Source organism: Pelobates fuscus, chromosome 4 (genome assembly GCF_036172605.1).
Source record: "Pelobates fuscus isolate aPelFus1 chromosome 4, aPelFus1.pri, whole genome shotgun sequence".
Lineage (NCBI taxonomy): Eukaryota > Metazoa > Chordata > Amphibia > Anura > Pelobatidae > Pelobates > Pelobates fuscus.
The window spans coordinates 110,872,309-110,894,329 of NC_086320.1; the positions used below are offsets into that span (position 1 = coordinate 110,872,309).

General features: G+C 41.7%; 1 protein-coding gene across 7 annotated transcripts in view; it reads left to right on the top strand.

The window, feature by feature from the left end:
- OSBPL1A (oxysterol binding protein like 1A) overlaps window positions 1-22,021 on the top strand; it is a 226,407-nt gene that overhangs the window by 43,919 nt on the left and 160,467 nt on the right. For all 7 annotated transcript variants that reach the window (XM_063451462.1, XM_063451465.1, XM_063451466.1 and 4 more), the window contains 2 exons: window positions 2,353-2,434; window positions 10,950-11,047. In XM_063451462.1, the coding sequence (XP_063307532.1) occupies window positions 2,353-2,434; window positions 10,950-11,047 (180 nt within the window). The remainder of the gene's footprint in view (window positions 1-2,352; window positions 2,435-10,949; window positions 11,048-22,021) is intronic.

Below are 22,021 nucleotides of genomic sequence, written 5' to 3' on the forward strand. Positions count from 1 at the left end.
TAAGGGCATAGCCAGCACAAGCCAAACACAGCCCTTACCACTCAACTTCTCCTCATAGAGAAATTGACACTTTTTGTTTATAAATTGTACTTTTTACACCTCCCTGGCTCTTCAAGCAGACAACAGGTCTTGTTACTTCCTGGTTTGGTTAGTGTATATGCACTGAACTCAAGAGGCAGCAATTGCCCAGAGCACCTGCCTTGCAAAGACTCCTCATTGAGCTGCATTGGGGAGTCTGTTATAGAAGAGCCACAGAAAATCTGAAGGGGGTAAGAATGAGGATGGTTTGCAAAGGCAGCAGACAAGACTGTTTTTTGCAAGCTGTTTTTAGATATAACCCCAAAGAATGCATAATTAAATGCATTCAAGTTTTTATTTTGGGTATATTTACTAAACAGTTACATAGCTGAAAAGAGACTTGCGTCCATCAAGTTCAGCCTTCCTCACATTTGTTTAAACAGTGATTTTTATTTATTTTGTATTTGGGCAATGACGTGTCCCTTTGAGCTCTTGTAAAAGAGCTGAACTTGTATATGTGATGGCAGTTTCCCTTTAAATTATATTGTATAGAGAGAGAGCAATAATTGGTTTCTGTGTCATAGAACACATATAGATAGATAGATAGATAGATATTTTTATTTTTTAATGACCAGCTTTCGGGAGAACCTCCCTTTCTCAAGTCTGAAGCATTGTCATTAAAGCTTGTCATTAAAAAAAATAGTTGTTAGGACTGTGAGGACGCATCTCCCTCGAGCTCCGAGCAAAAACGCCGATAGTGAGCATTTAACACAGGAATTTTATCACCTACCTGCACACAAAGCTGCTATATACCTCGCTGAAGGCATGGGACGTCATAGTAAAAAATACAAAGCTGATAGACCCCCCCCCCCGCAACTGCCAACATTGGAGAGCTCCTGAGAAGACCGCAATCCACTGGGAGGCCTGAAATGGCGCCAATGTCAGACGGGCTTTCATCCAGTGACGAGATTTCGACTGACTGGGAGGACTCTGACATTAGGGTACCTACCAGACCCATGCTCCCACCACCCATGCCAGCTGCAAAGCATCCAGTCACAGAGTATACGTTACGGAGCCTCCTAGACTAGCTACGCAGAAATATTGCGACTGATATCGGGCGGTTTCGGGAAGAAATTAATGGAGTCTCTGTATGCTTGGAACATACAGAGCTGAACTCTGCTGACAATAAGAACTGTATACAGTCACTGGAGAAACTGTCAACCCTATAACATACTCAGACAAAGGCCCAGGAACGCATGGTTGCAATGGAAGATGAGAGGTGCTAGAAAAATATCAAAATCAGAGGCCTGCCTGCCACTCTAGAGCCTACTGAATTTCCACACCTGTTTCGCAGCTTACTCCATGTGCTATTCTCCTCCTGACAAACTAAGGCGATGCCTCTAGCATTCAAAAGTGACCAAAACATCGGCCAGGAAGCATTGGAACTGAGAAGTGGTCTGTGGTCACCACCTGCAGAACCACTCCTTTATTGGGGGTGTCTTGCTAATTGCCTATAATGTCCACCTGTTGTCTATCCCATTTGCACAACAGCATGTGAAATTGATTGTCACTCAGTGTTGCTTCCTAAGTGGACAGTTTGATTTCACAGAAGTGTGATTGACTTGGAGTTACATTGTGTTGTGTTTTTTGAGCAGTGTATATCTCACTATATATGTGATGAGGTAGAAGCAAACACTATGCCTACAAAATGAACTGTCTGAAAAAAAGCAATTCAAACTGTGCTGCAGAAGCTCCGCACTGTAGTCCCGACAGTGTGTTACAATGAACAATAAATCCAAACCGCAAACGTTTCGGGCAGCAGCCCTGTTGCCCGAAACGTTTGCGGTATGGATTTTGTCTTCAAATAAACTGCGGTAGCACCTGGGTGTGCACACTTATACTGGATGCGCAGGACTCTTATTTGTTATATATATATATATATATATATATATATATATATATATAGCGCCAGAGAAAATCAGCACTCCCAGGATTTGTATCAAAAATGAAAATAAGTCTTTATTCCAACGGTCAACGTTTCAGTTCCGCTAGGGAACTTTCACCAGGACAGGACAGGTATTCTGTCCTGATGAAAGTTCCCTAGCGGAACTGAAACGTTGACCGTTGGAATAAAGACTTATTTTCATTTTTTATACAAATCCTGGGAGTGCTGATTTTCTCTGGCTATATCTATTTAGTGCAATCTAGCACCGGGTCTACAATTGAGTAAGTTGGAGTGCAAGGTTTCTTTTTCTTTTTTCTTTTTTCTATATATATATATATATACATACACACACACACATTTTATAATGTATTTTTTCTGTATATTCACAGGAAGCCCAACTATGTCATCAAAAACTAGAAAGCGAAGTGTCCGTGTTTCTCACTGAAGTAAGCGCATTGGATGCTACAAAAGGTAAAGCATTGCAGCCATTTGCTAAAATTATGTCAGTCGTAAAGCATTGCAGCTATTTGCTAAAATTGTGTCAGTCTTATTTTACAAGAAATAGTTTATTGAAATATATAGATCTATATATAAAATCTTTAGCAATTTTGTATAATAAGAGCACTCACAAACAAGTAAACATTGCAGAATTGCAACCATTGTAATCAATACTATATTTTTTTTGTGTGTGTGCAGCACCTTCATTTGACAGTGTATATATAAAGGTTAAGGTTCTGTCAAAAAATAAATTAATAAACCTCTGTAATAAAAAGAGTACACTGTTTACGCTTGATTGTAGAACACTGAGGTTTGGCTCATTTAGCCTTGTGCATTTGTTTGTTTGTATTTTAACTTTTATGATTTCCTGCATTGGTACCCTGAATCCCTTACAGAATTTGCTGTTGGGAATCTTTTGTACGTATACACCTTTCAGCAACTACAAAATAATACATATTTTCCTTTCAGATTAGAGGCAGTGCTTATACCACAGGGATATCCAATCTGGAGGGAAAAAACAGGCAGGCAAATCTCCAAACATTTTAATCCCTCCCCTAATTACCTCCTTTCCCATAAGTAGCAGCTCCTCCTGATCATCCCCAGTTCTTTGCCTGCCTTCGGCAGGGGAGGTTAGACAGGAAGGTTCTCCAGGAAGTAGGTGAGAAGGGCTGAGGCTCTGGAGGCTCTGCTTCCTTGATGTCCGGTAAGTAGAGTTCAACACGCCGGCCGGCGTGGTCACTCAAAATTTATGTTGCCGTCTTTTGCCGTGCCAGGTGCCGGTATGACGAAGGACGCAGGCGTGCGTCGGCTGGGAGGTCCTGTCGGTGGAACGCACACACAGGTTGCGTTGCGTTCCACCAGGGAGTCGCAGAGCGCTATGCACATGCGCAATGCGAACCTGATTCAGGCGCCAAATTCGAACTGGACGTTTTCGTTTGGTTACAGGACTTATATGAGCATGTACCAGCAGCAACCTCTGTTTGCCAGGAGCTCTCAGAACGGTTGTGAAGTGTGTTTCTCACCTGCCCTCCAACACACTCTCAGGCCATTTAAGGTAAGACTGATAAGTTTTCATTTTAAATGGTTCTTAGCCTGAATCCGTAAGGAGAAAAATTTTGATTATTTTTCCCCTTTCTTGTTTTCTTGTTTTCCCAGTATGTCTAATCCGGAAAGTATGGATAAAGTTGCTGAGAAAGGGAAATGTGCATCTAAAACCAAGCATTTAATGTGCTCTGTGTGTGGCCAACCTATGCCTGATGGTTGTAAAAAGAAACTTTGCTCAGTGTGTTCAAAAGAAGCTTCAGAGGAAGCAAAGAGAACAGAAATGTCCACTTTTCTCAGCTGGTTGCAGCAAAGTATGCAGCAAACATTTGTGGATATGCAGTCAGCTGCATTACATTCAGTCCAGGCTTCTGTTGCCCAGGATTCTCAGATGGTAAAGCATGCTAAGAAAAGACTGAGATCTTGGGAAACTTCTGATACTAGTTCGGGAACTAGTGGTTCTGAGTATGAAGATAATTCAGGCAGTGATTCCTCAGATGAGGAATTTGCCTTCCCAGATGAAGCCATTGGGAAATTGATTAAAGAAGTGCAGTGCATCTTTGATTTTGGGGAAACGGGGAAAAAGTCCAAAGTGTTTCCCTTTCACCCACAAACTAAGGAATTGATTTTGAAAGAATGGAAGTTCCCTAGTCACAAGCCGTTTATGTCTAAGCATTTTAAAACTCTTTTTTCCATAGAATCAGAGCAAGACTGCAAGCTGGATACGGTCCCTGTAGTGGACGTCCCTATTGCTCAAATAGGTAAAAAGACTACTTTACCAATTGGTGATTCAAGCGGGCTCAAGGATGTCATGGATAAACGCATGGACTCCTCTTTAAAGAAGTTGTTCAGCTCGTCTGCAGCCCAAGCTAAAGCCTTGATTACGGGGTCATCAGTTGCCAAGGCCCAAAAACTTTGGTTGGAAGAACTAGAAAAGGTATATACGGGAGAAGCGAAGGAAGACCCGTTAAAGCTGTTGAAAAATATCAAGATGGCGTCTGATTTTTTAGTGGATGCTTCTACAGAAAGCCTGAAATTGTCGGCCAAGAATATAGGTATCTCAACAGTCGCCAGGAGAGCGCTTTGGCTTAGAAATTGGTCTGCAGATGCGGCATCTAAAAATTCTCTGTGTGAACTACCTTTTGAACCAGGAAGACTTTTCGGTTCTAAGCTGGATGAGCTGTTGAAACAGATGAAGGAAGGAAGGAAAGCTTTACCAGTATCATATAGGAAGCAGTCTAGAAGCCGTCACGCAGAGACACGTCCTTCATTCAGAAGTTCCTTTCGTAGAAACTATTTCAGGGGTCAACAGCAAAGAGCCTTTGATTATAGGAAGAAGGAAAGGTTTACTGCCAAGAGAAATAAGAAATTATGACGCCAGGCCGGTGGGTGGAAGGTTGAGTCACTTCCTAGAGCACTGGAAAGAGACAACATCAGATCGCTGGGTCCTTTCAGTGATAGAGCACGGATACGCTCTAGAATTATCACAAGCCCCTATAAACATGTTTCTATGTTCCAGGGTTCAGTCTCTAGATATGGAACTCTCTCTGATGCGAGAAGTGTCGACTCTGTTACTAAAAAGAGTGGTGGAAGAAGTTCCTATAAAGGAAAGACATCTAGGCACCTATTCAAGACTGTTCTTGGTGCCAAAACCGGATGGTTCGTTCAGACCTATTCTAGATCTAAAAGCCGTAAACAAGCGGATTATCAAAAAGAAATTCCTCATGGAATCAGTAAAATCAGCGGCTCTGCTTATTCACCCAAAGAGTTGGTTTGCGTCCCTGGATTTGAAAGATGCTTATCTTCATGTACCCATAGCGGAATCCAGCAAAAGTTTTCTACGGTTTGCGGTGTGCTGCCAATCGGTAACCAAACATTACCAATTCAGAGCACTGCCTTTCGGCCTATCATCAGCGCCCAGAGTATTCACAAAGCTTCTAGTAGTCGTTTCAGCTTTTCTAAGAGGTATGGGCATCGCTGTCGTTCCATATTTGGACGACTGGCTGTTGATTGCAGAGTCCCAGGTTCAACTACAGTTAGATCTGGAGACAGCCATCAAATCGCTGGAAGAGCATGGCTGGCTAATAAATTTCAACAAATCGGAACTAGTGCCAGTTCAAAGGATCCAGTTCTTGGGTCTAATTTTGGATTCTATCGCAATGAAGTTATTTCTGCCAGAAGAAAAGAAACTAAAGATCAAGCGGTTAATCCGGAATCTCAGAGTAAAAACTGTGTTTTTAATCAGAGAAGCCATGTGCTTGCTGGGTCTGTTTACAGCCTCAATTCCGGCAGTCGGTTGGGCAGAAGCCAGAATGAGACCTCTACAAAGAAACATTCTGCTAGTCTGGAATCGACAGGAACTCGGCCTAGATGGGCTGATGAGGTTCAACAATCTAACTTTGAAAAGTCTGCAGTGGTGGACATCTTCTCGTTTCCTCCACGAGGGTCTGTCATTCCGGATGAAGTCCTTCACTATCATAACAACAGACGCCTCTGCGCTGGGCTGGGGGGCCCATCTGGGAGACATAAAGAAGCAGGGGTCCTGGCAAGAGAAGGATATGAGAAGTTCCTCGAACTTCAGGGAATTAAAGGCCGTATGGATGGCACTCTTGGCGTTTCAGTTTCTCATCAAAAATCGCCATATTCAAATTCGTTCAGACAATCGTACGACAGTGGCATATTTGAACAAACAAGGAGGTACGAGATCAACAAGATTAGAAAGCCTGTGTTCTATGATCATGCTGTGGGCAGAAGTGCACCTTATGTCCATCTCTGCAGTTCACATTTTAGGAAAATTCAATGTGGTGGCAGATGCCCTGAGCAGGCATCATTTGAAACAAGCAGATTGGTCCCTGTCATACAGAACTTTCAATTTCATCACAGACCGCTTCGGTGTTCCAGAGATAGACCTGATGGCATCCAGAATGAACAGGAAGACAAGACGATTTGCGTCCCTAAATCCTGCAGACAGGCCGGATTTCATAGATGCCCTGTCAGTCCCATGGAAGTTCAACCTGGCTTATATCTTTCCGCCAGTAGTACTTATTCCCAGAATACTTCAAAAAGTAAGGCTGGAAAATGTAAGAATTATCCTAATCCTTCCATGGTGGCCGAGAAGAAGTTGGTTCTCGGTTCTCCTGAACTTTCCGGGGGCCACCTTTTGGAAGTTGCCGCTTTCAGGAGAAATTCTAGAGGACGCCAGGGTGCCTCTTCCGACCCTTCGGAAATTCCAGTTGACGGCTTGGTTTCTGAATTCCAGATTTTAGAGAGCAAAGGTCTGGATCCTGAAGTGATTAAGATCCTGTTGGCAACTAACAAGGAATCGACGTCTAAGATCTACACTAGAATTTGGAAGATATTTTGTCAGTGGTGTTGTAGGTTTAAAGTCAACCCGGTTTCCGCGTCCATTCAGAAGATCCTAAGTTTCCTTCAGATGGGATTTGCAAAAGGCCTTAAACCTGCATCGTTGAAATTACAAGTTTCGGCTATCAGTTTCTTCTCCCTCAGATGCCTGGCCTCAAATGTTCTGATTTCTAGGTTCTTCAGAGCTCTGACTCGTTTGGTGCCCTTTGTTAGGGAAACCTGTCCTCCCTGGGATCTAAACTTAGTCCTTTCCGCGCTTTGTGAGCCGCCCTTTGAACCATTGGAGGAAGCTTCCCTAAAGCTCATTTCGTTGAAAACTGTTTTTTTGGTGGCTATTACATCTGCTAAAAGAGTATGTGAGATCCAAGCTCTTCGGGCTAATTTTCCTTTTTTAGTTTTTCATCAGGACAAGGTGGTTCTAAAGCTCGATCCTTCATTCAGCCCGAAAGTTTTTTCTGTTTCAAATGTTAACCAGGAAGTGGTCTTACCAACTTTTTGTCAGAATCCATCTAATGCCTTGGAAAGAAAATTTCACTGCCTAGACGTAAAGAGATGTCTTTTGCAATATCTAAAAGCAACAGAATCCTTCAGGAAGGATAACAGTCTTTTTGTATTGTTCAAGGGCCCAAGACAAGGCATGAAGGTTTCGAGAAGTTCTCTGGCTAGATGGCTGAAGGATTGTATTCAGTTGGCGTATTCCAAGAATGGCATGGATCATGCAGGCCCGTTAAAGGCCCATTCTACTAGATCTGTGTCGATATCCTGGGCTCTGCGAGCAGCTGCTTCTCCTTCTCAGATTTGTTCAGCGGCTACGTGGTCCTCTCTCCATACTTTCTCAAGACACTACAAGTTGGACATACTGGCCTCAGAGGATGCAGCTTTTGGGCGCAAGGTGCTTCAAGCAGTAGTGAAATGAACCCGCCCTCTGGATCTGCTTTATTATATCCCTGTGGTATAAGCACTGCCTCTAATCTGAAAGGAAAAACATAAATTTTACTTACCGAAAATTTCTTTTTCCTGAAGATTAGAGGCAGTGCTACAATTCCCGCCCCTTTTTTCTAATAAACTAAGTAATTTTGCAGCTATTTGGCTTATGTATTGTCTGGGGATGATCAGGAGGAGCTGCTACTTATGGGAAAGGAGGTAATTAGGGGAGGGATTAAAATGTTTGGAGATTTGCCTGCCTGTTTTTTCCCTCCAGATTGGATATCCCTGTGGTATAAGCACTGCCTCTAATCTTCAGGAAAAAGAAATTTTCGGTAAGTAAAATTTATGTTTTTTCTATTAAAATTGATACTTTCTTGAAATGTGTGTGTAGATTCCTACCTTATTTGTTATTGTGCAATGTTTTTGTGTCCTGTGAAGAGTGGTTTCACTTGGGTCCAGCACCTATTATTCTTTAATACTTAAATGCGGATTGTGGATTAGTATATCCTTTGGCTGTTATTTATAATGTAAGTTGTAAAGGAGCCTGTGGAAACAGTGCAAGTACAAGGAAGCATGGTTTCCCTCTGTGACACTAGTCACTGAGGGTGACAGATGTATTGTTTTTTTTATTTTTTATTATTTCTTTAAATTTTTAAATTTACATTTTTTTTTTATTAAATGGCTGCAGATTTAAACAAAGTTGTGCAAGAGACCGCAAGGAAATCAAATTGCTTTGGTGGTCTTTGTGTCCCTTTAACACACAAATACCCATCAACTTAACCTTTTCCTAACCACTTTATCCAGATCTAAAAATATGCAGACATTTCAGTACCCTCTAGTCATGTCGGACGTACCCTGGGTGTATGCATCCAAGATAGGGAATCCCTTCTCTTGGTGATACTTGTTATTTTTACTGAAATCTCTAAATTATCTTTCTTTAGTATTCTAATCTCTCTGCTAGTCCCTGCATGGCCTGAACACTGAGGCTGTCAGAGCAATGCAACTTGGATGGAAAGTAGCTTTGCTGGTTTGTGAATTGATGACCTTAATCTCTGAAGAGAAATTTATCCTAATCCTCTGAGGATAAACCTTTTATTTGATTAACTTACAAAAGTACTTGACTTCCTGCGGGTGTTTTAGCAGTATTCTGAATGAAATCTGTATGGTATGGCTCACACATTGTAATCTGGAACACTAGTTGGAGCACTTGTAATGACACTTAATTCATCATTATAGATTATGCAATAAAACCCTTAGACATTTTAGTATCTTAAACATTTTAAATTTCTGCTCAGCATGCCTATGAATGATGTCAGATTACAGTTGTCATGAATGTGTGTTTACCATTTTGTGTTTGCCAGTTATATAGTGTACAGCCTTTCTGACCGTAGTTGGTCTTACTTTTTCAAAAGGTGTCTGCTTTATCTATTATAGTGTAACACTAAAACATAAGGGTATCAGCATTCTATTTGGCAATGTCCAAACATTGGAATAGTTCCAAGTGTCCCTATTTGGTGCCCAAATCCCCCTGTTCTTTTTCTATCCCAATGCCCTCTTTTCCTAGGAGCTTCATATTGTTGTCTGAATGTATCACAGAGCTCCGCAACAGTAATATTCCCAATAATGTAGCGTTAAATTACAATAAATGTCTCGAAACAGTCTGTGTAAATATAAAAGATTGATTTTGTTCTTAATTGTTTTATCAAGTTAGACATCCCCACTAACCCCCCTAAAACTAGTGTCTTTGTCCATTTAAAATGTTTGGCGGTATGCATTAGGGTTTCACAAAGGTCATACAGAGATTGCAGCACCTGGAATGTCCTTGAAGTGTGTATATATAACTATAAAAAGGTGGAGAAATAGGAAACTCATAGTGAAGTACGTAAAAATACAGTAAGGTGAGGGTAAATAAAATGATATGCACTCACGCTTTATAGGAGCTTAGGTGCAGCTCCCCCGCCAGAGGATATGGTGGAATACAGACTCTATCGGAGGTTCTTGTGGATACAGCTTCTCTTGCAGATATGTAGGAGAAATCAGAGGTATATAGTGCAATATGCCAGACTCAATATCAAAATATATAGCTATCAAGGATGTTCACTCGCGTGTTCTGGAGCCTAGAGAGTGGCTCCACAGGTATGGCATGAAGTGGTATGATCCCCACTCTCAGATACATGTGCTGGTGGTCTCTCTCCAATTATATAAGCAAAAGAGAAAATAAAACCACAATAGTATAGACTGTAAGGAATCCAGCAGCAAACAGATCCAATAAAAAAGAACTTTTATCCATAAGCAATAAATGATAAAAAAAAAAAAAAAGGTTAAAAGAACTACATAAAACAATATTTAAATATACTTAACGTGTTTCACCATTCACTGGCTTTGTCAAGTGGATATTAAAAGAAAACTGACCTCAACATTTTTAATATTTGAATATAAACTTTTATGTAAAGGAGCCATTTATATAATAATATACCATATATATTACAGGAGAGTAGTACCGGGTTGCCCATTTTGACAATAATATAGAATCCAAAAAAGAAATGCATTTAACCGGGTTTATGTAGAATGTGAAGTCTTTGGTTTTATTGTACACAGTACTTGTATTAAGGTTTTTTCAGTCCCTTCGAGAACTGAAACATCCATATAAATACAATGTAAAAAAAAAATGGAATATTTCACATAGAATATATATATATCTCAACAAGAAAGGCACTTAACCGGGTTTATGTAGAATGTGAAATATTCTGTTAAAATTGACATAATACTCACAGGGACTGATGAAAGTTTGCAACTGTCCATTCCTTTTAAAAAATCATGGGTTCTCTCTGCTTGCAGCATTTTTTGTCAAGTAGTTTTTAAAAAGTAAAATCGTGAGCATTGGGTCGCTAATCCAACCTACCAGTGCAAAGATGACTGTCAGAAAGGGCGAGTGGTAAGGGATTTATTAAAAACAGGCTTGAATTAAAAATAATAATGATAATGAGATGGTATATTGTAGCATAAAAAGTATATTGCAACTTTAAAAAAAAAAATCCATGTTTTTTAGATTAAATTGTTATATTACCATAGTTGATAACCACTCTAGCATTTTATTTTTTTATATATTGTTTTGTGCGGAAATGTATCTTATGTTGCATTTTCTGTTGTGTTTCAGGAATTGATTCTGCCATACTCCAACAAGTTTTAGGTTCATCACAAGAAACATGTACTGCACTGAGTAATTGTCTTATCCTCTTCCTGAGGCAAGATAAGGTTTGTACCATTCCTGTAACCACTTTGGACTTAGATTTGTTAGACTTAGTGCTGAATTATGCTTTATTTAATTTTTATTTTATTTTATTTGGGGGGCAGATCAGAACTTCCAGGGTCACTCTAGCCAAACACCCTTTAATCATAATAATGGAAATCTAAGTTAATACATTTGCATTGTTTAAAGATTTCTAGTATTAACTTTATGAAATCTGTGGACATATCTGTAGTTTAATGTAAAAAAGGGAGAATGGGGGTGCTAAAATCACAAAATATACCCCAGTGCAACTTAAAACCACCTCAGTGTATAGTCACTTCATACACTATACTATATTATCTTTGATTATATCTGTAGTTGAGGCTGCCTGTGTTCCAAATAGACAAATTCAGACTGATGTACATATTGTATTAAAAAAGTTTAGACCTCTTCTATTATTAGAAATGTTAATTTCTCAAAACGCTTGAGTAAAGCAGGCTTTTCCCCAGATTACTACTAGTTCTAGCTCTGTAACCTGTGTTATCTCAAACTCAAACATTTTACAGCATAATACTACCGTTGAAGATTTATATCTGCGAAAATGTCAGGTTCCAATGTGGTCCCCCACCAGAGATATTCAACCCAAACATGAGGGGAAATGGTTAACTAAAATGACCCCATAAAAAATGAATACGTCTCAAACCTGAAATGTTCAGTCCAATAAATTAGGACTGAGATTTGAAGCCTTCTCATTATAAATTGACCCAAAAAACGAAAAAATCAAACATTTTCTGGCCCTTTGGGTACAGAATTGTATCCGCGTTGTGAGGGGGTCTGTGTCTGCAGGACCTCACCCAGGAAGGTCTCACGCACAAAAGCGGAGACAGATTTATCCTCGACCTTCGAAATCTTACTGCGTTTAGCAGGACCCTTACCCTTGGCCTGTTTGGGCTCAGGCGCCCTCGCCTTTCCAGTGGCGTTTGCTCGGTCGAGAATCGTCTCTAGCATGGGAATCCAAGGCATTGGAGTCCGACTCTAAGCGGGGATCAGAAATCAGGCGTGGGGTCAATGTAACTGAAACCGCCAAATACACCAGGTGGGCAGTAATCTGTGTAAGGGACCCCAGCAGGGTAGATCAGTGGTGGCCTAATAAACTGTCACACAGTGACAGAGGCAGCAAAGGCAAGCCTCCAATTCAGCAGCACAATGGATTATTATGATGATGATGGGGGCTATCCCCGGGTGCACAGGGATTGGGACCCTTGAGTGCAGACCACAATATATGACAGGCGGCAGCACTGACCTGAATGACCCCGGCCAGAATAGGTATTCTCAGGTAGTGAACCAATTGTGTGAATCTCTGTTGTGGGAGCAGATCTGGCACAGTGTGAGAGAAGGGTCCAGTTGCGGCACTCACGTGGGGAAATTTAAGATGGCCGCTTGGATCTCGCGTGATGTGAAGGCTGCGAGAAGCCACAGCCTGTCGTGCGCCAATCTCGGGGTGCTGCAAAGAACGTGGCCACAAACTAAAATCTCAGAGGGGTAAGGGGAAAAAAAAACAACCGTGCCGGAGAATTTAATCAATACAAACCCTAGAGGTCCCAGGGGACCCAGAGACCAACGCAAAAGGAGATGAAAGCTCCCAGACAGAGCAGAAATTAGGTACACCAGGTATAAACAGACTCTGATCCAGAGCAGGATAAACACTAAATAGAGAAAGGAATGGGATAGAACCAAAGGAAATACACATGATAGAAACATATACTGAACAAGAAGGAAATATACATTTAATAGAAACAGATACAATAAAACCATGGGAAGAGCCAAAACTCTGACCTGTCTGCATTGAGTGCCAGGCAAAGACGAAGAGCTTAGTTCACTATGACCTTTATATACTCTGCTGTTGATTGATTGGTTCTTTATTCTTTGTTTTTCTTTGCTGCTCTGGAGTTGGTAAAGAGAGTTAATGCAAAATAGGAAGCCTCCTATCATGTTGTGAAATTAAAACCTTAATAAATAAATGGTGGTTTTGCTAATCAAATACATAGAGGTAATCGCCCCAAAAAATTTTTTTTTTGGAAAAGTGAAAAAAAAAAAGTCAAGCAACATATGCAACGCCAGTTGACCTATATTAATCTAATTGTGGACTGTATGCATATGGATAGGGTTATGTTCGATTGTATGGATATGCTGTACAGTGGAACCTCGGTTCTCCAATGCTCCCTTATTAGAACATAATCACACAGCATTAACATCGTTGGTACCGCTTTGGAACCTTGTTGGTATGATGCATCGGCCTCCTAGCACTAGACAAAGTAAACAGAGCTCCATTCTGTCAGGAAACAGAGCTGACAGGTAAAGTGAAGTTACATTTTCATTTCATTTACAGTGTGTTTACAGTGTTTACAGCCGTGGATGATAAACAATACCTGACTGGTTGAATGTGTGACTATTAAGGTCCTCCACAGATGACCAAGTACAATGTAATGTATTCAATCCATCAGACCGATCACTTGTGATATATGAATGAAATACTTTTCGTACCTGTAGCTGAGCGCATACAGATTTAGTCTGTTTGGCAAGCACAATTTATCTTTAAAGGTAACCCCCTTTAAAGTTGAATCATGCCAGTTTTTTGGTAGGTTAAACTACACTATTGGTTCATTTTGCCTTTTTTATTCCAATTTATAACCCATCCCAAAGGTTTTAATGGTAATGTTTGGTTCATGCCAATTAAGGTGATCGCTAAATGGTCTAAGTCAAGCATGTCCAACTCAAACGCTAGTAAGGGTCAAAAAACAAGGTTTAAGATTATGTGGGCAGCAAAAAATAAAAAAAAGTTCGACCTAGCGAAACACAAACTAAATTTACTTGTATCATTCTCATGCAAACAATATGTAATCCTGGGTACATACCAATAATTTACTTGAAAGCTTCACCAAGTACCTTACTGTCTCAGTAGTAATGCCACCATCTGGAGTGCCTGCTCTGCTCACTCCCTCAGTCCCTCTGCAAACTGCAGTCTGTCCATTCTGCTTGCTTTCTATTCCCTCTGTAATCTCCAGGTTGAGTAAGGTGTGGCTGCACACTCTACTTCTACCCCCTTTCCGTCCATGTCTCTCTCCCCTCTTCCGTCCATGTCTCTCTCCCCTCTTCCCGTCCATGTCTCTCTCCCCTCTTCCCGTCCATGTCTCTCTCCCCTCTTCCCGTCCATGTCTCTCTCCCCTCTTCCCGTCCATGTCTCTCTCCCCTCTTCCCGTCCATGTCTCTCTCCCCTCTTCCCGTCCATGTCTCTCTCCCCTCTTCCCGTCCATGTCTCTCTCCCCTCTTCCCGTCCATGTCTCTCTCCCCTCTTCCCGTCCATGTCTCTCTCCCCTCTTCCCGTCCATGTCTCTCTCCCCTCTTCCCGTCCATGTCTCTCTCCCCTCTTCCCGTCCATGTCTCTCTCCCCTCTTCCCGTCCATGTCTCTCTCCCCTCTTCCCGTCCATGTCTCTCTCCCCTCTTCCCGTCCATGTCTCTCTCCCCTCTTCCCGTCCATGTCTCTCTCCCCTCTTCCCGTCCATGTCTCTCTCCCCTCTTCCCGTCCATGTCTCTCTCCCCTCTTCCCGTCCATGTCTCTCTCCCCTCTTCCCGTCCATGTCTCTCTCCCCTCTTCCCGTCCATGTCTCTCTCCCCTCTTCCCGTCCATGTCTCTCTCCCCTCTTCCCGTCCATGTCTCTCTCCCCTCTTCCCGTCCATGTCTCTCTCCCCTCTTCCCGTCCATGTCTCTCTCCCCTCTTCCCGTCCATGTCTCTCTCCCCTCTTCCCGTCCATGTCTCTCTCCCCTCTTCCCGTCCATGTCTCTCTCCCCTCTTCCCGTCCATGTCTCTCTCTCCCCTCTTCCCGTCCATGTCTCTCTCTCCCCTCTTCCCGTCCATGTCTCTCTCTCCCCTCTTCCCGTCCATGTCTCTCTCTCCCCTCTTCCCGTCCATGTCTCTCTCTCCCCTCTTTCGTCCATGTCTCTCTCTCCCCTCTTTCGTCCATGTCTCTCTCTCCCCTCTTTCGTCCATGTCTCTCTCTCCCCTCTTTCGTCCATGTCTCTCTCTCCCCTCTTTCGTCCATGTCTCTCTCTCCCCTCTTTCGTCCATGTCTCTCTCTCCCCTCTTTCGTCCATGTCTCTCTCTCCCCTCTTTCGTCCATGTCTCTCTCTCCCCTCTTTCGTCCATGTCTCTCTCTCCCCTCTTTCGTCCATGTCTCTCTCTCCCCTCTTTTGTCCATGTCTCTCTCTCCCCTCTTTCGGCCATGTCTCTCTCTCCCTCTCCCCTCTTTCGGCCATGTCTCTCTCTCCCTCTCCCCTCTTTCGGCCATGTCTCTCTCTCCCTCTCCCCTCTTTCGGCCATGTCTCTCTCTCCCTCTCCCCTCTTTCGGCCATGTCTCTCTCTCCCTCTCCCCTCTTTCGGCCATGTCTCTCTCTCCCTCTCCCCTCTTTCGGCCATGTCTCTCTCTCCCTCTCCCCTCTTTCGGCCATGTCTCTCTCTCCCTCTCCCCTCTTTCGGCCATGTCTCTCTCTCCCTCTCCCCTCTTTCGGCCATGTCTCTCTCTCCCTCTCCCCTCTTTCGGCCATGTCTCTCTCTCCCTCTCCCCTCTTTCGGCCATGTCTCTCTCTCCCTCTCCCCTCTTTCGGCCATGTCTCTCTCTCCCTCTCCCCTCTTTCGGCCATGTCTCTCTCTCCCTCTCCCCTCTTTCGGCCATGTCTCTCTCTCCCTCTCCCCTCTTTCGGCCATGTCTCTCTCTCCCTCTCCCCTCTTTCGGCCATGTCTCTCTCTCCCTCCCCTTCCACATTTCCAACCCCCCCCCCTGTCTCCCTCCCTACGACTTCTACTTATACTCCCATCCTCCTTCCATATTTTCAGACAGCTCGGGCGCTAGGTCTGCTCCGGCTGCACGCTGGCAGATTGAGTGCCAGGCAATCACGTGACAACCGGCGCTCCTATGCAGAGCAGGAGGGGGAAGGCGCTCCTCCTCCCAGTGTACTGTGCATTCGGTCCCTTAGGCTGACAAGTGATTTTGTACCCCCTAGACCAGTGCTCCTGATTGGCTGGGCTTCAAGGAACTTCCTTGTGGACCGCAAAGTTGACATGCTGGGTCCAAGTGATCCCTAAATGGTAAAGATCTCTTTTCTTGGCCTCCGCAGTCAGCCTGTCTTCTAGACAGACATCATGGATACAGCTCTGCACATTGTTCTAGCATGTTTCCATATTTCCATAAGAGTTAATGGTCATTGTTATTATTTAATGGTTTCCCCATTAGTCAGGTCTTTAAAAATGTTTAAACTTTCATAGCCGAGCCTGTGTTGGTCATTAAATAAAATTGTATTTGTTTGGATGCATTGTACTCCTCTAACAAATGGGGTATTCATATTTAGTCTGAAACAATAAGCTTTTGTCAGGTTTTATGATGTAATTTTGCCATTTGTCATATACGTTCATGTAATTTCGTCAAACCGGGTTTTAAATGACCAGACTGTGTTATCTTGAAGAGGAACAAGACTCTGTTGTGCCTGAACACATTGAAAGGTTAATTAATTTAAAAGCAAGGGTGTCCTCAAAAAGCTAAAATCAATTGATCAGTAAAATTAAAACTGTCAATATTTGGTTAAAAAGAAACATTGCTTCTTCTGGCAATACAAGTTTGCATATTGAATAAACACATAACATGCATATGCCATGCGAGTAATAGGCTCTTTGATAGCTTTCTAATGGTCAGATAAGAAAGGGATTTGGATATCCGATATTTTACAGAAAATAAAGAAAACAGATGTTGGGCATGATCTTGACATGTCTTTATAAAGTATGTCTAGGGATGTATTCTGTAAACAGTGATGTTCAGAAAACAGCGTTTATTCCAGATTAGTATTTGATTTGGAAGTTTTTGTCAGTTCACCACATTTCACTGTTTAATAAGCCTCCCTATTTATTATACATGTGCGCTGTCCATATATTCTCAGGTCCATGTTTGCATGTGTGATATGTGATTACAGGTTGTGGAAAAAAAAGGAGATGGAGGATGGGGTTAACGAACACCCTGCCAAGGGTCATAAAATTAAATGTTTTTTTTCAGTGCATAATCTGCAGATTTATAATAAACTAGATCAGTGAAAGGATTAGTATTTTTGTTTAGGTTAGTATTTAAGTTTTTTTCTTTTCATCATGGATTTCCAAACAGGAATGTCCGTTTAACATTTTTAAAATGTTAAATATGTCTTGCATGTTTTCAATTTATTTGTTACATATGTAAATCTATAAAAAAAAAAAGTCTTGATGATTGACACACTTCCTGATCTTTGTCGTGAGTCAGACAGTACACCCAGTTATCAGTCCAGATTTGACCACTTTTAGTAAAAATTAGTGGCCCACCATCTAGAGTGTGTGTCCTCGATACAATGTGTGGCTGGAGTACATGAGCATGTTTTGGTACTGGACATGCTACATGTTAGAGGGCAGGCACTAAGGATGTCTGATATGGTTTGTGGCTGCCATTCTTTCACTGGCAAACTCTAGAACATCATGACTTCCCTTGTAAGTCATTGTCATGAAGAGGTCAAAGATAAGAGAGTGATACCCCGTGCCATGTTTTGCCCATTACTAAGGAAAAGCAAAGCAAAAAAGCACCATTAACTTAAAACTGGGTACCCCCATAGCTATATTTAAACAGAACTTTGTCAGCCTAAAATACTATCTGTATAAGGCCTGCATTATTAACCTTATATGACTTTTTACTTCCTTAATCAGCAATTCCTTAAAAAAAAAAAAAAAAATATTCCACAACTGTGAAAGCACATATAACATTATGAATAATTTGATGATAAGCAAATTATTTACATTAACAATGTGCCCTGCAATCTGCATATTCATTACATTAAACTGCAAGAATGTGACACTGGCTGGCAATCATTCCCCCCTCCTCCCTTCTACATTCACCAGAACAACTCTGCAAGGAAGTTAAAGTATCACATAGAATTCTTAATGCTCTTAAGTAAAGCATGGGATTACGTATACAGTATAGAACGCTGTCATTGAAATCTCCCTTGGCACACTAGTGTGTCAAAGCATGCCTCATTTTTTATTAAGAATCCCTCATCCGAAGCTGTAGCAAGCTTGTAAACGCTGCTTCGGGAATGAATACAATAGCCAATTACAGGCAGACCAGAAGTAACCAATAAAAGTGGTGCAGTATGGCCAATGGGAGATTTGCTTACATGAGAAGCTTTGCTTAGCAGTGAAGAATATTGTGCTACCTGCCTGTGCTTCTGCGCTTTGGAAGGGATTTTGCTGAGATTTGGAAAGGGAAAGGAATTGCTGACCACAATAGAACAGTGTGCTTGATACCCAGTCACTAGATATCGCTTGTTCAGCATGCAAACCGGAAAATAAAACACAAGTGGAACATCGCAGTCCAAGACTAAGGTACCATTTCTGCATCCTCCAAGTGCTTGTATATTTTTAACTGGCATTAAAGAGTACTGTGCACAAGTGTTCTCTTGAGATCATTTTTCTGCAATAGCCTCACAATGTGTCATTTTTGGTTTGATTTTTAACTAACCTGAACTGATAGAGGATATCAGATTGTAGAACTGTAATGTTGATACAAGTATGCATGTAACTAGGTTACAACTGTGATACTTAACCCTTTGTAGTGTATTACATTTCCTAGTGCATTGCTTGTCCACTACCAGACAAGGGATTAGCATATCTTTAAAATAAATTAAACACGCAATAAAATAATATTGGCATAGTGGCTTTGAGTCCAAGATTTGACTTATTTATTCTTTTACTAATGATATAATGAGAGCACTTTCAAATTAATACAAAAGTATTTCTGTTTCTAAGCCAAGAAAACCCCTGCCCTACGGAGACATATTATTGTTGGCCCGTAACGGTATTGAAGCTTTGTGTTTTTTTTTTTGTTTTTCCCAGTTGGAAGGGGTGTGTTTCCATAGAATTTTCAGTGAATGGGTTAAGGGCTTTAATCAGCAATTCTGAAAATCTCTGGAGATTAGTGTTGGTGAGGACACAGAGCCTGTGTAAGCCAGTGTGCTAGAAGTGCATGTCTGACCTTGCAACACTTTCAGGCTATTCACTAAACCATGAATTTTCAGGAATGCACCAGGAAATAGAAATTCACCTAAAACTTCATTATATGTGTCCTGTTAACACCAGACGGCGCATCGAAATGCATTTAAAATGTCATTCAAAACATGCAATGCTTTTTTTTCTTTTGTACCTTAACCCTTTCAAAGAAATAAAAAAGGTGTGTGCCTCACAGAAGGTTCTTTAAGTTTAAGCAAATCATCAGTTTTAAAGACTTTTATAGATAGCTATTATATGACTGTTTGCTTATGTCATCGATTTGAAATGCTTCTATATGTATATATATATATATATATATAAAAAATAATAATAAAAAAATGGAATGGCGAGTCTCACAGGGTTATAAACTAATCTGAGAATTCAAAGTGAATTTTATATTAAAGGTCATAACAGCCAAACTGGAGAAAAATATCTCTAAGTCAGCTCTTGTTTCCAGTTCAGCTGCTTCGGCCTTAAATTTGAAATTCACTAAGAATGCACATTTGCGTGAATAAAAAACGACTGACGTACGATAAAAAGAAAAAAACAACAGTACAAATCTTTTTTTTAATTTATTTTTTTCTTCAGTTTGGCTACTTTGGCATAAATTCCCTTGTCAATTCTCCACAATTAGTTTTTAGTGAATAAATTCAAGGGCTTCTTTGTTAAATTGTGGTGTGTACCGGATTGAAAATCCAACTTACAAAATTGCTAAAAATAGCCAAGTTGGTGATTTTTTTTAATTTTTTGTTTTTGTTTCCCCAGATCAGTTATTTTTATAGAAACTTTAAATCTAATTTTACCACATGACAGGAGGCTTCATATTTGCATATCTTTCTTTACTGAAAACTCCAGCAGCATAGAAACAGTAACAACCAATCAGAGAAAAGATATGGTGCCCATAAAAGGCCCTGTCTATGACATCACTTCCTCTTTCTTTGCTGCTCCAGCCTACAACAGGTCAGAGTAATTTTTCCTCTCTCATATATTTATGTGAATGAAGAGTATACTATATTTCTTGTCTCACTTTTTCCTACATCTCCCCTGGCTACCTATCCTGTCTCCCTGCCCCTTCCTTAGTGTGTCTCCTGCATTTATATTCATTATATGTATTGTTTGTATTGCACTGTATCTGGCGGTCTGCGGGCGTCACGGTTACCCGTGCCGCGCCCTCCGCGCGGACCTGCCTGCCGACACTTCTGGGGGCTATGTGGGGGACGGGTGGAGGGTGGCCGGGATTATTTATTATTGTTGTAATTTGTTTCGCCGCGTTTTTTCCCGTTTCTCTCGCGGCCGCGAGTGCATTTTTTCCTACACATGCGGCCGGCGGCCATCTTGGATCTCGCGGCTCGCGAGATCCGCGACGGCCGCCCTCACTGCTCACTCGGCGGTTCAGGATTCACCCGATCACCGCTCCTTTCAGTCAGATTAACCCCTTCAGGGTTCCTTTTTCCCCCTCCAGACGCTACCTATGATTGTTCAGTGGTTTCAGACCGACACTGGGGAATTTCAACCAAGAGTTCAAATCCCCTGTACAGCAAGAGATCTATCTGTGTATAAATACAAGAACACTCTGATACCCAAACTTTATACTAGGGGGATTATATGTATTGAACAAGGATTTTATGTATTGAACATATTAAACAAGGATTATATGTATTGCACATATTGAACAAGGATCATATGTATTGCACATATTGAACAAGGATCATATGTATTGCACATATTGAACAAGGATTATATGTATTGAACATATTAAACAAGGATTATATGTATTGCACATATTGAACAAGGATCATATGTATTGCACATATTGAACAAGGATCATATGTATTGCACATATTGAACAAGGATCATATGTATGGAACATATTGAACAAGGATTATATGTATTGCACATATTGAACAGGGATCATATGTATTGAACATATGGAACAAGGATTATATGTAGTGAACATATTGAACAAGGATTATGTGTATTGAAAAGGATTATATGTATTGAACAAGGATAAAATGTATTGAGCATGCACATACTATTATGAAGGCTACACAGTTATACATAAAATATACTATCCCTACATTGGGGTCTGCTATACCAATACTCCCAACAAGGACAGATGGTGTTACTGTACCCTATTAAAGGGCATTTTATATGATTATACCCTACACAGGGTCTTGTTATATTTCTGTACCTGAGGGTGCAAATTTATGTGGGTGTCCTCTGGGTATTTTTTCATGGCACACCACCTGGGGTGACCCCCCCAGATATGCATGCAAGGTCACGGACAGACCATTTCAACTGATGTGGGTGTCCTCTGATTGCCACGGCACACCACCCGGGGTGAACCCCGATTATATGCACAAGGGCATACACCATAGTGTCCGAGTTTCTCACTTATAGCCCTGATTGTCTCTTTTACGTGCATACAAACGCCTTCTAATACAATATACAAACTGGACCTGCTCCAGTTATGCTAGAGTCTATCTCTATAGATTTATGACTCTCCCCCACGGAATTTTTTATTCTTGCCCAACAAGGACGATAATCTCTGAGAGTCATGGACGACACCCAAGCAGCCAAGACTTTCAGGCGATGATAAATGCCGCCGTAGCAGCTTCAGTGGAAAGGGCCCTCTTGAGGGCTCTACCCCACAGCCAAGACAACACGAGTCCCCCAGAACGGATGGACGCCTCGGGCTCTGAAGTGTCTTCAGCCAAACGTCAGCGTAGGGGTTCGAGACCCCCTGTCACTGAGTCTAAGGGCAAGGTACCCGGCAAACGACTTAAGGAAGCGGAGCGTTGTCAGCCCACTCCCCTACCACTCCAATCCTCGGACGTGGAAGACTCCTATGTGCCACGTACCTGGGACATAGCTGACGAGTGGCACAGGGA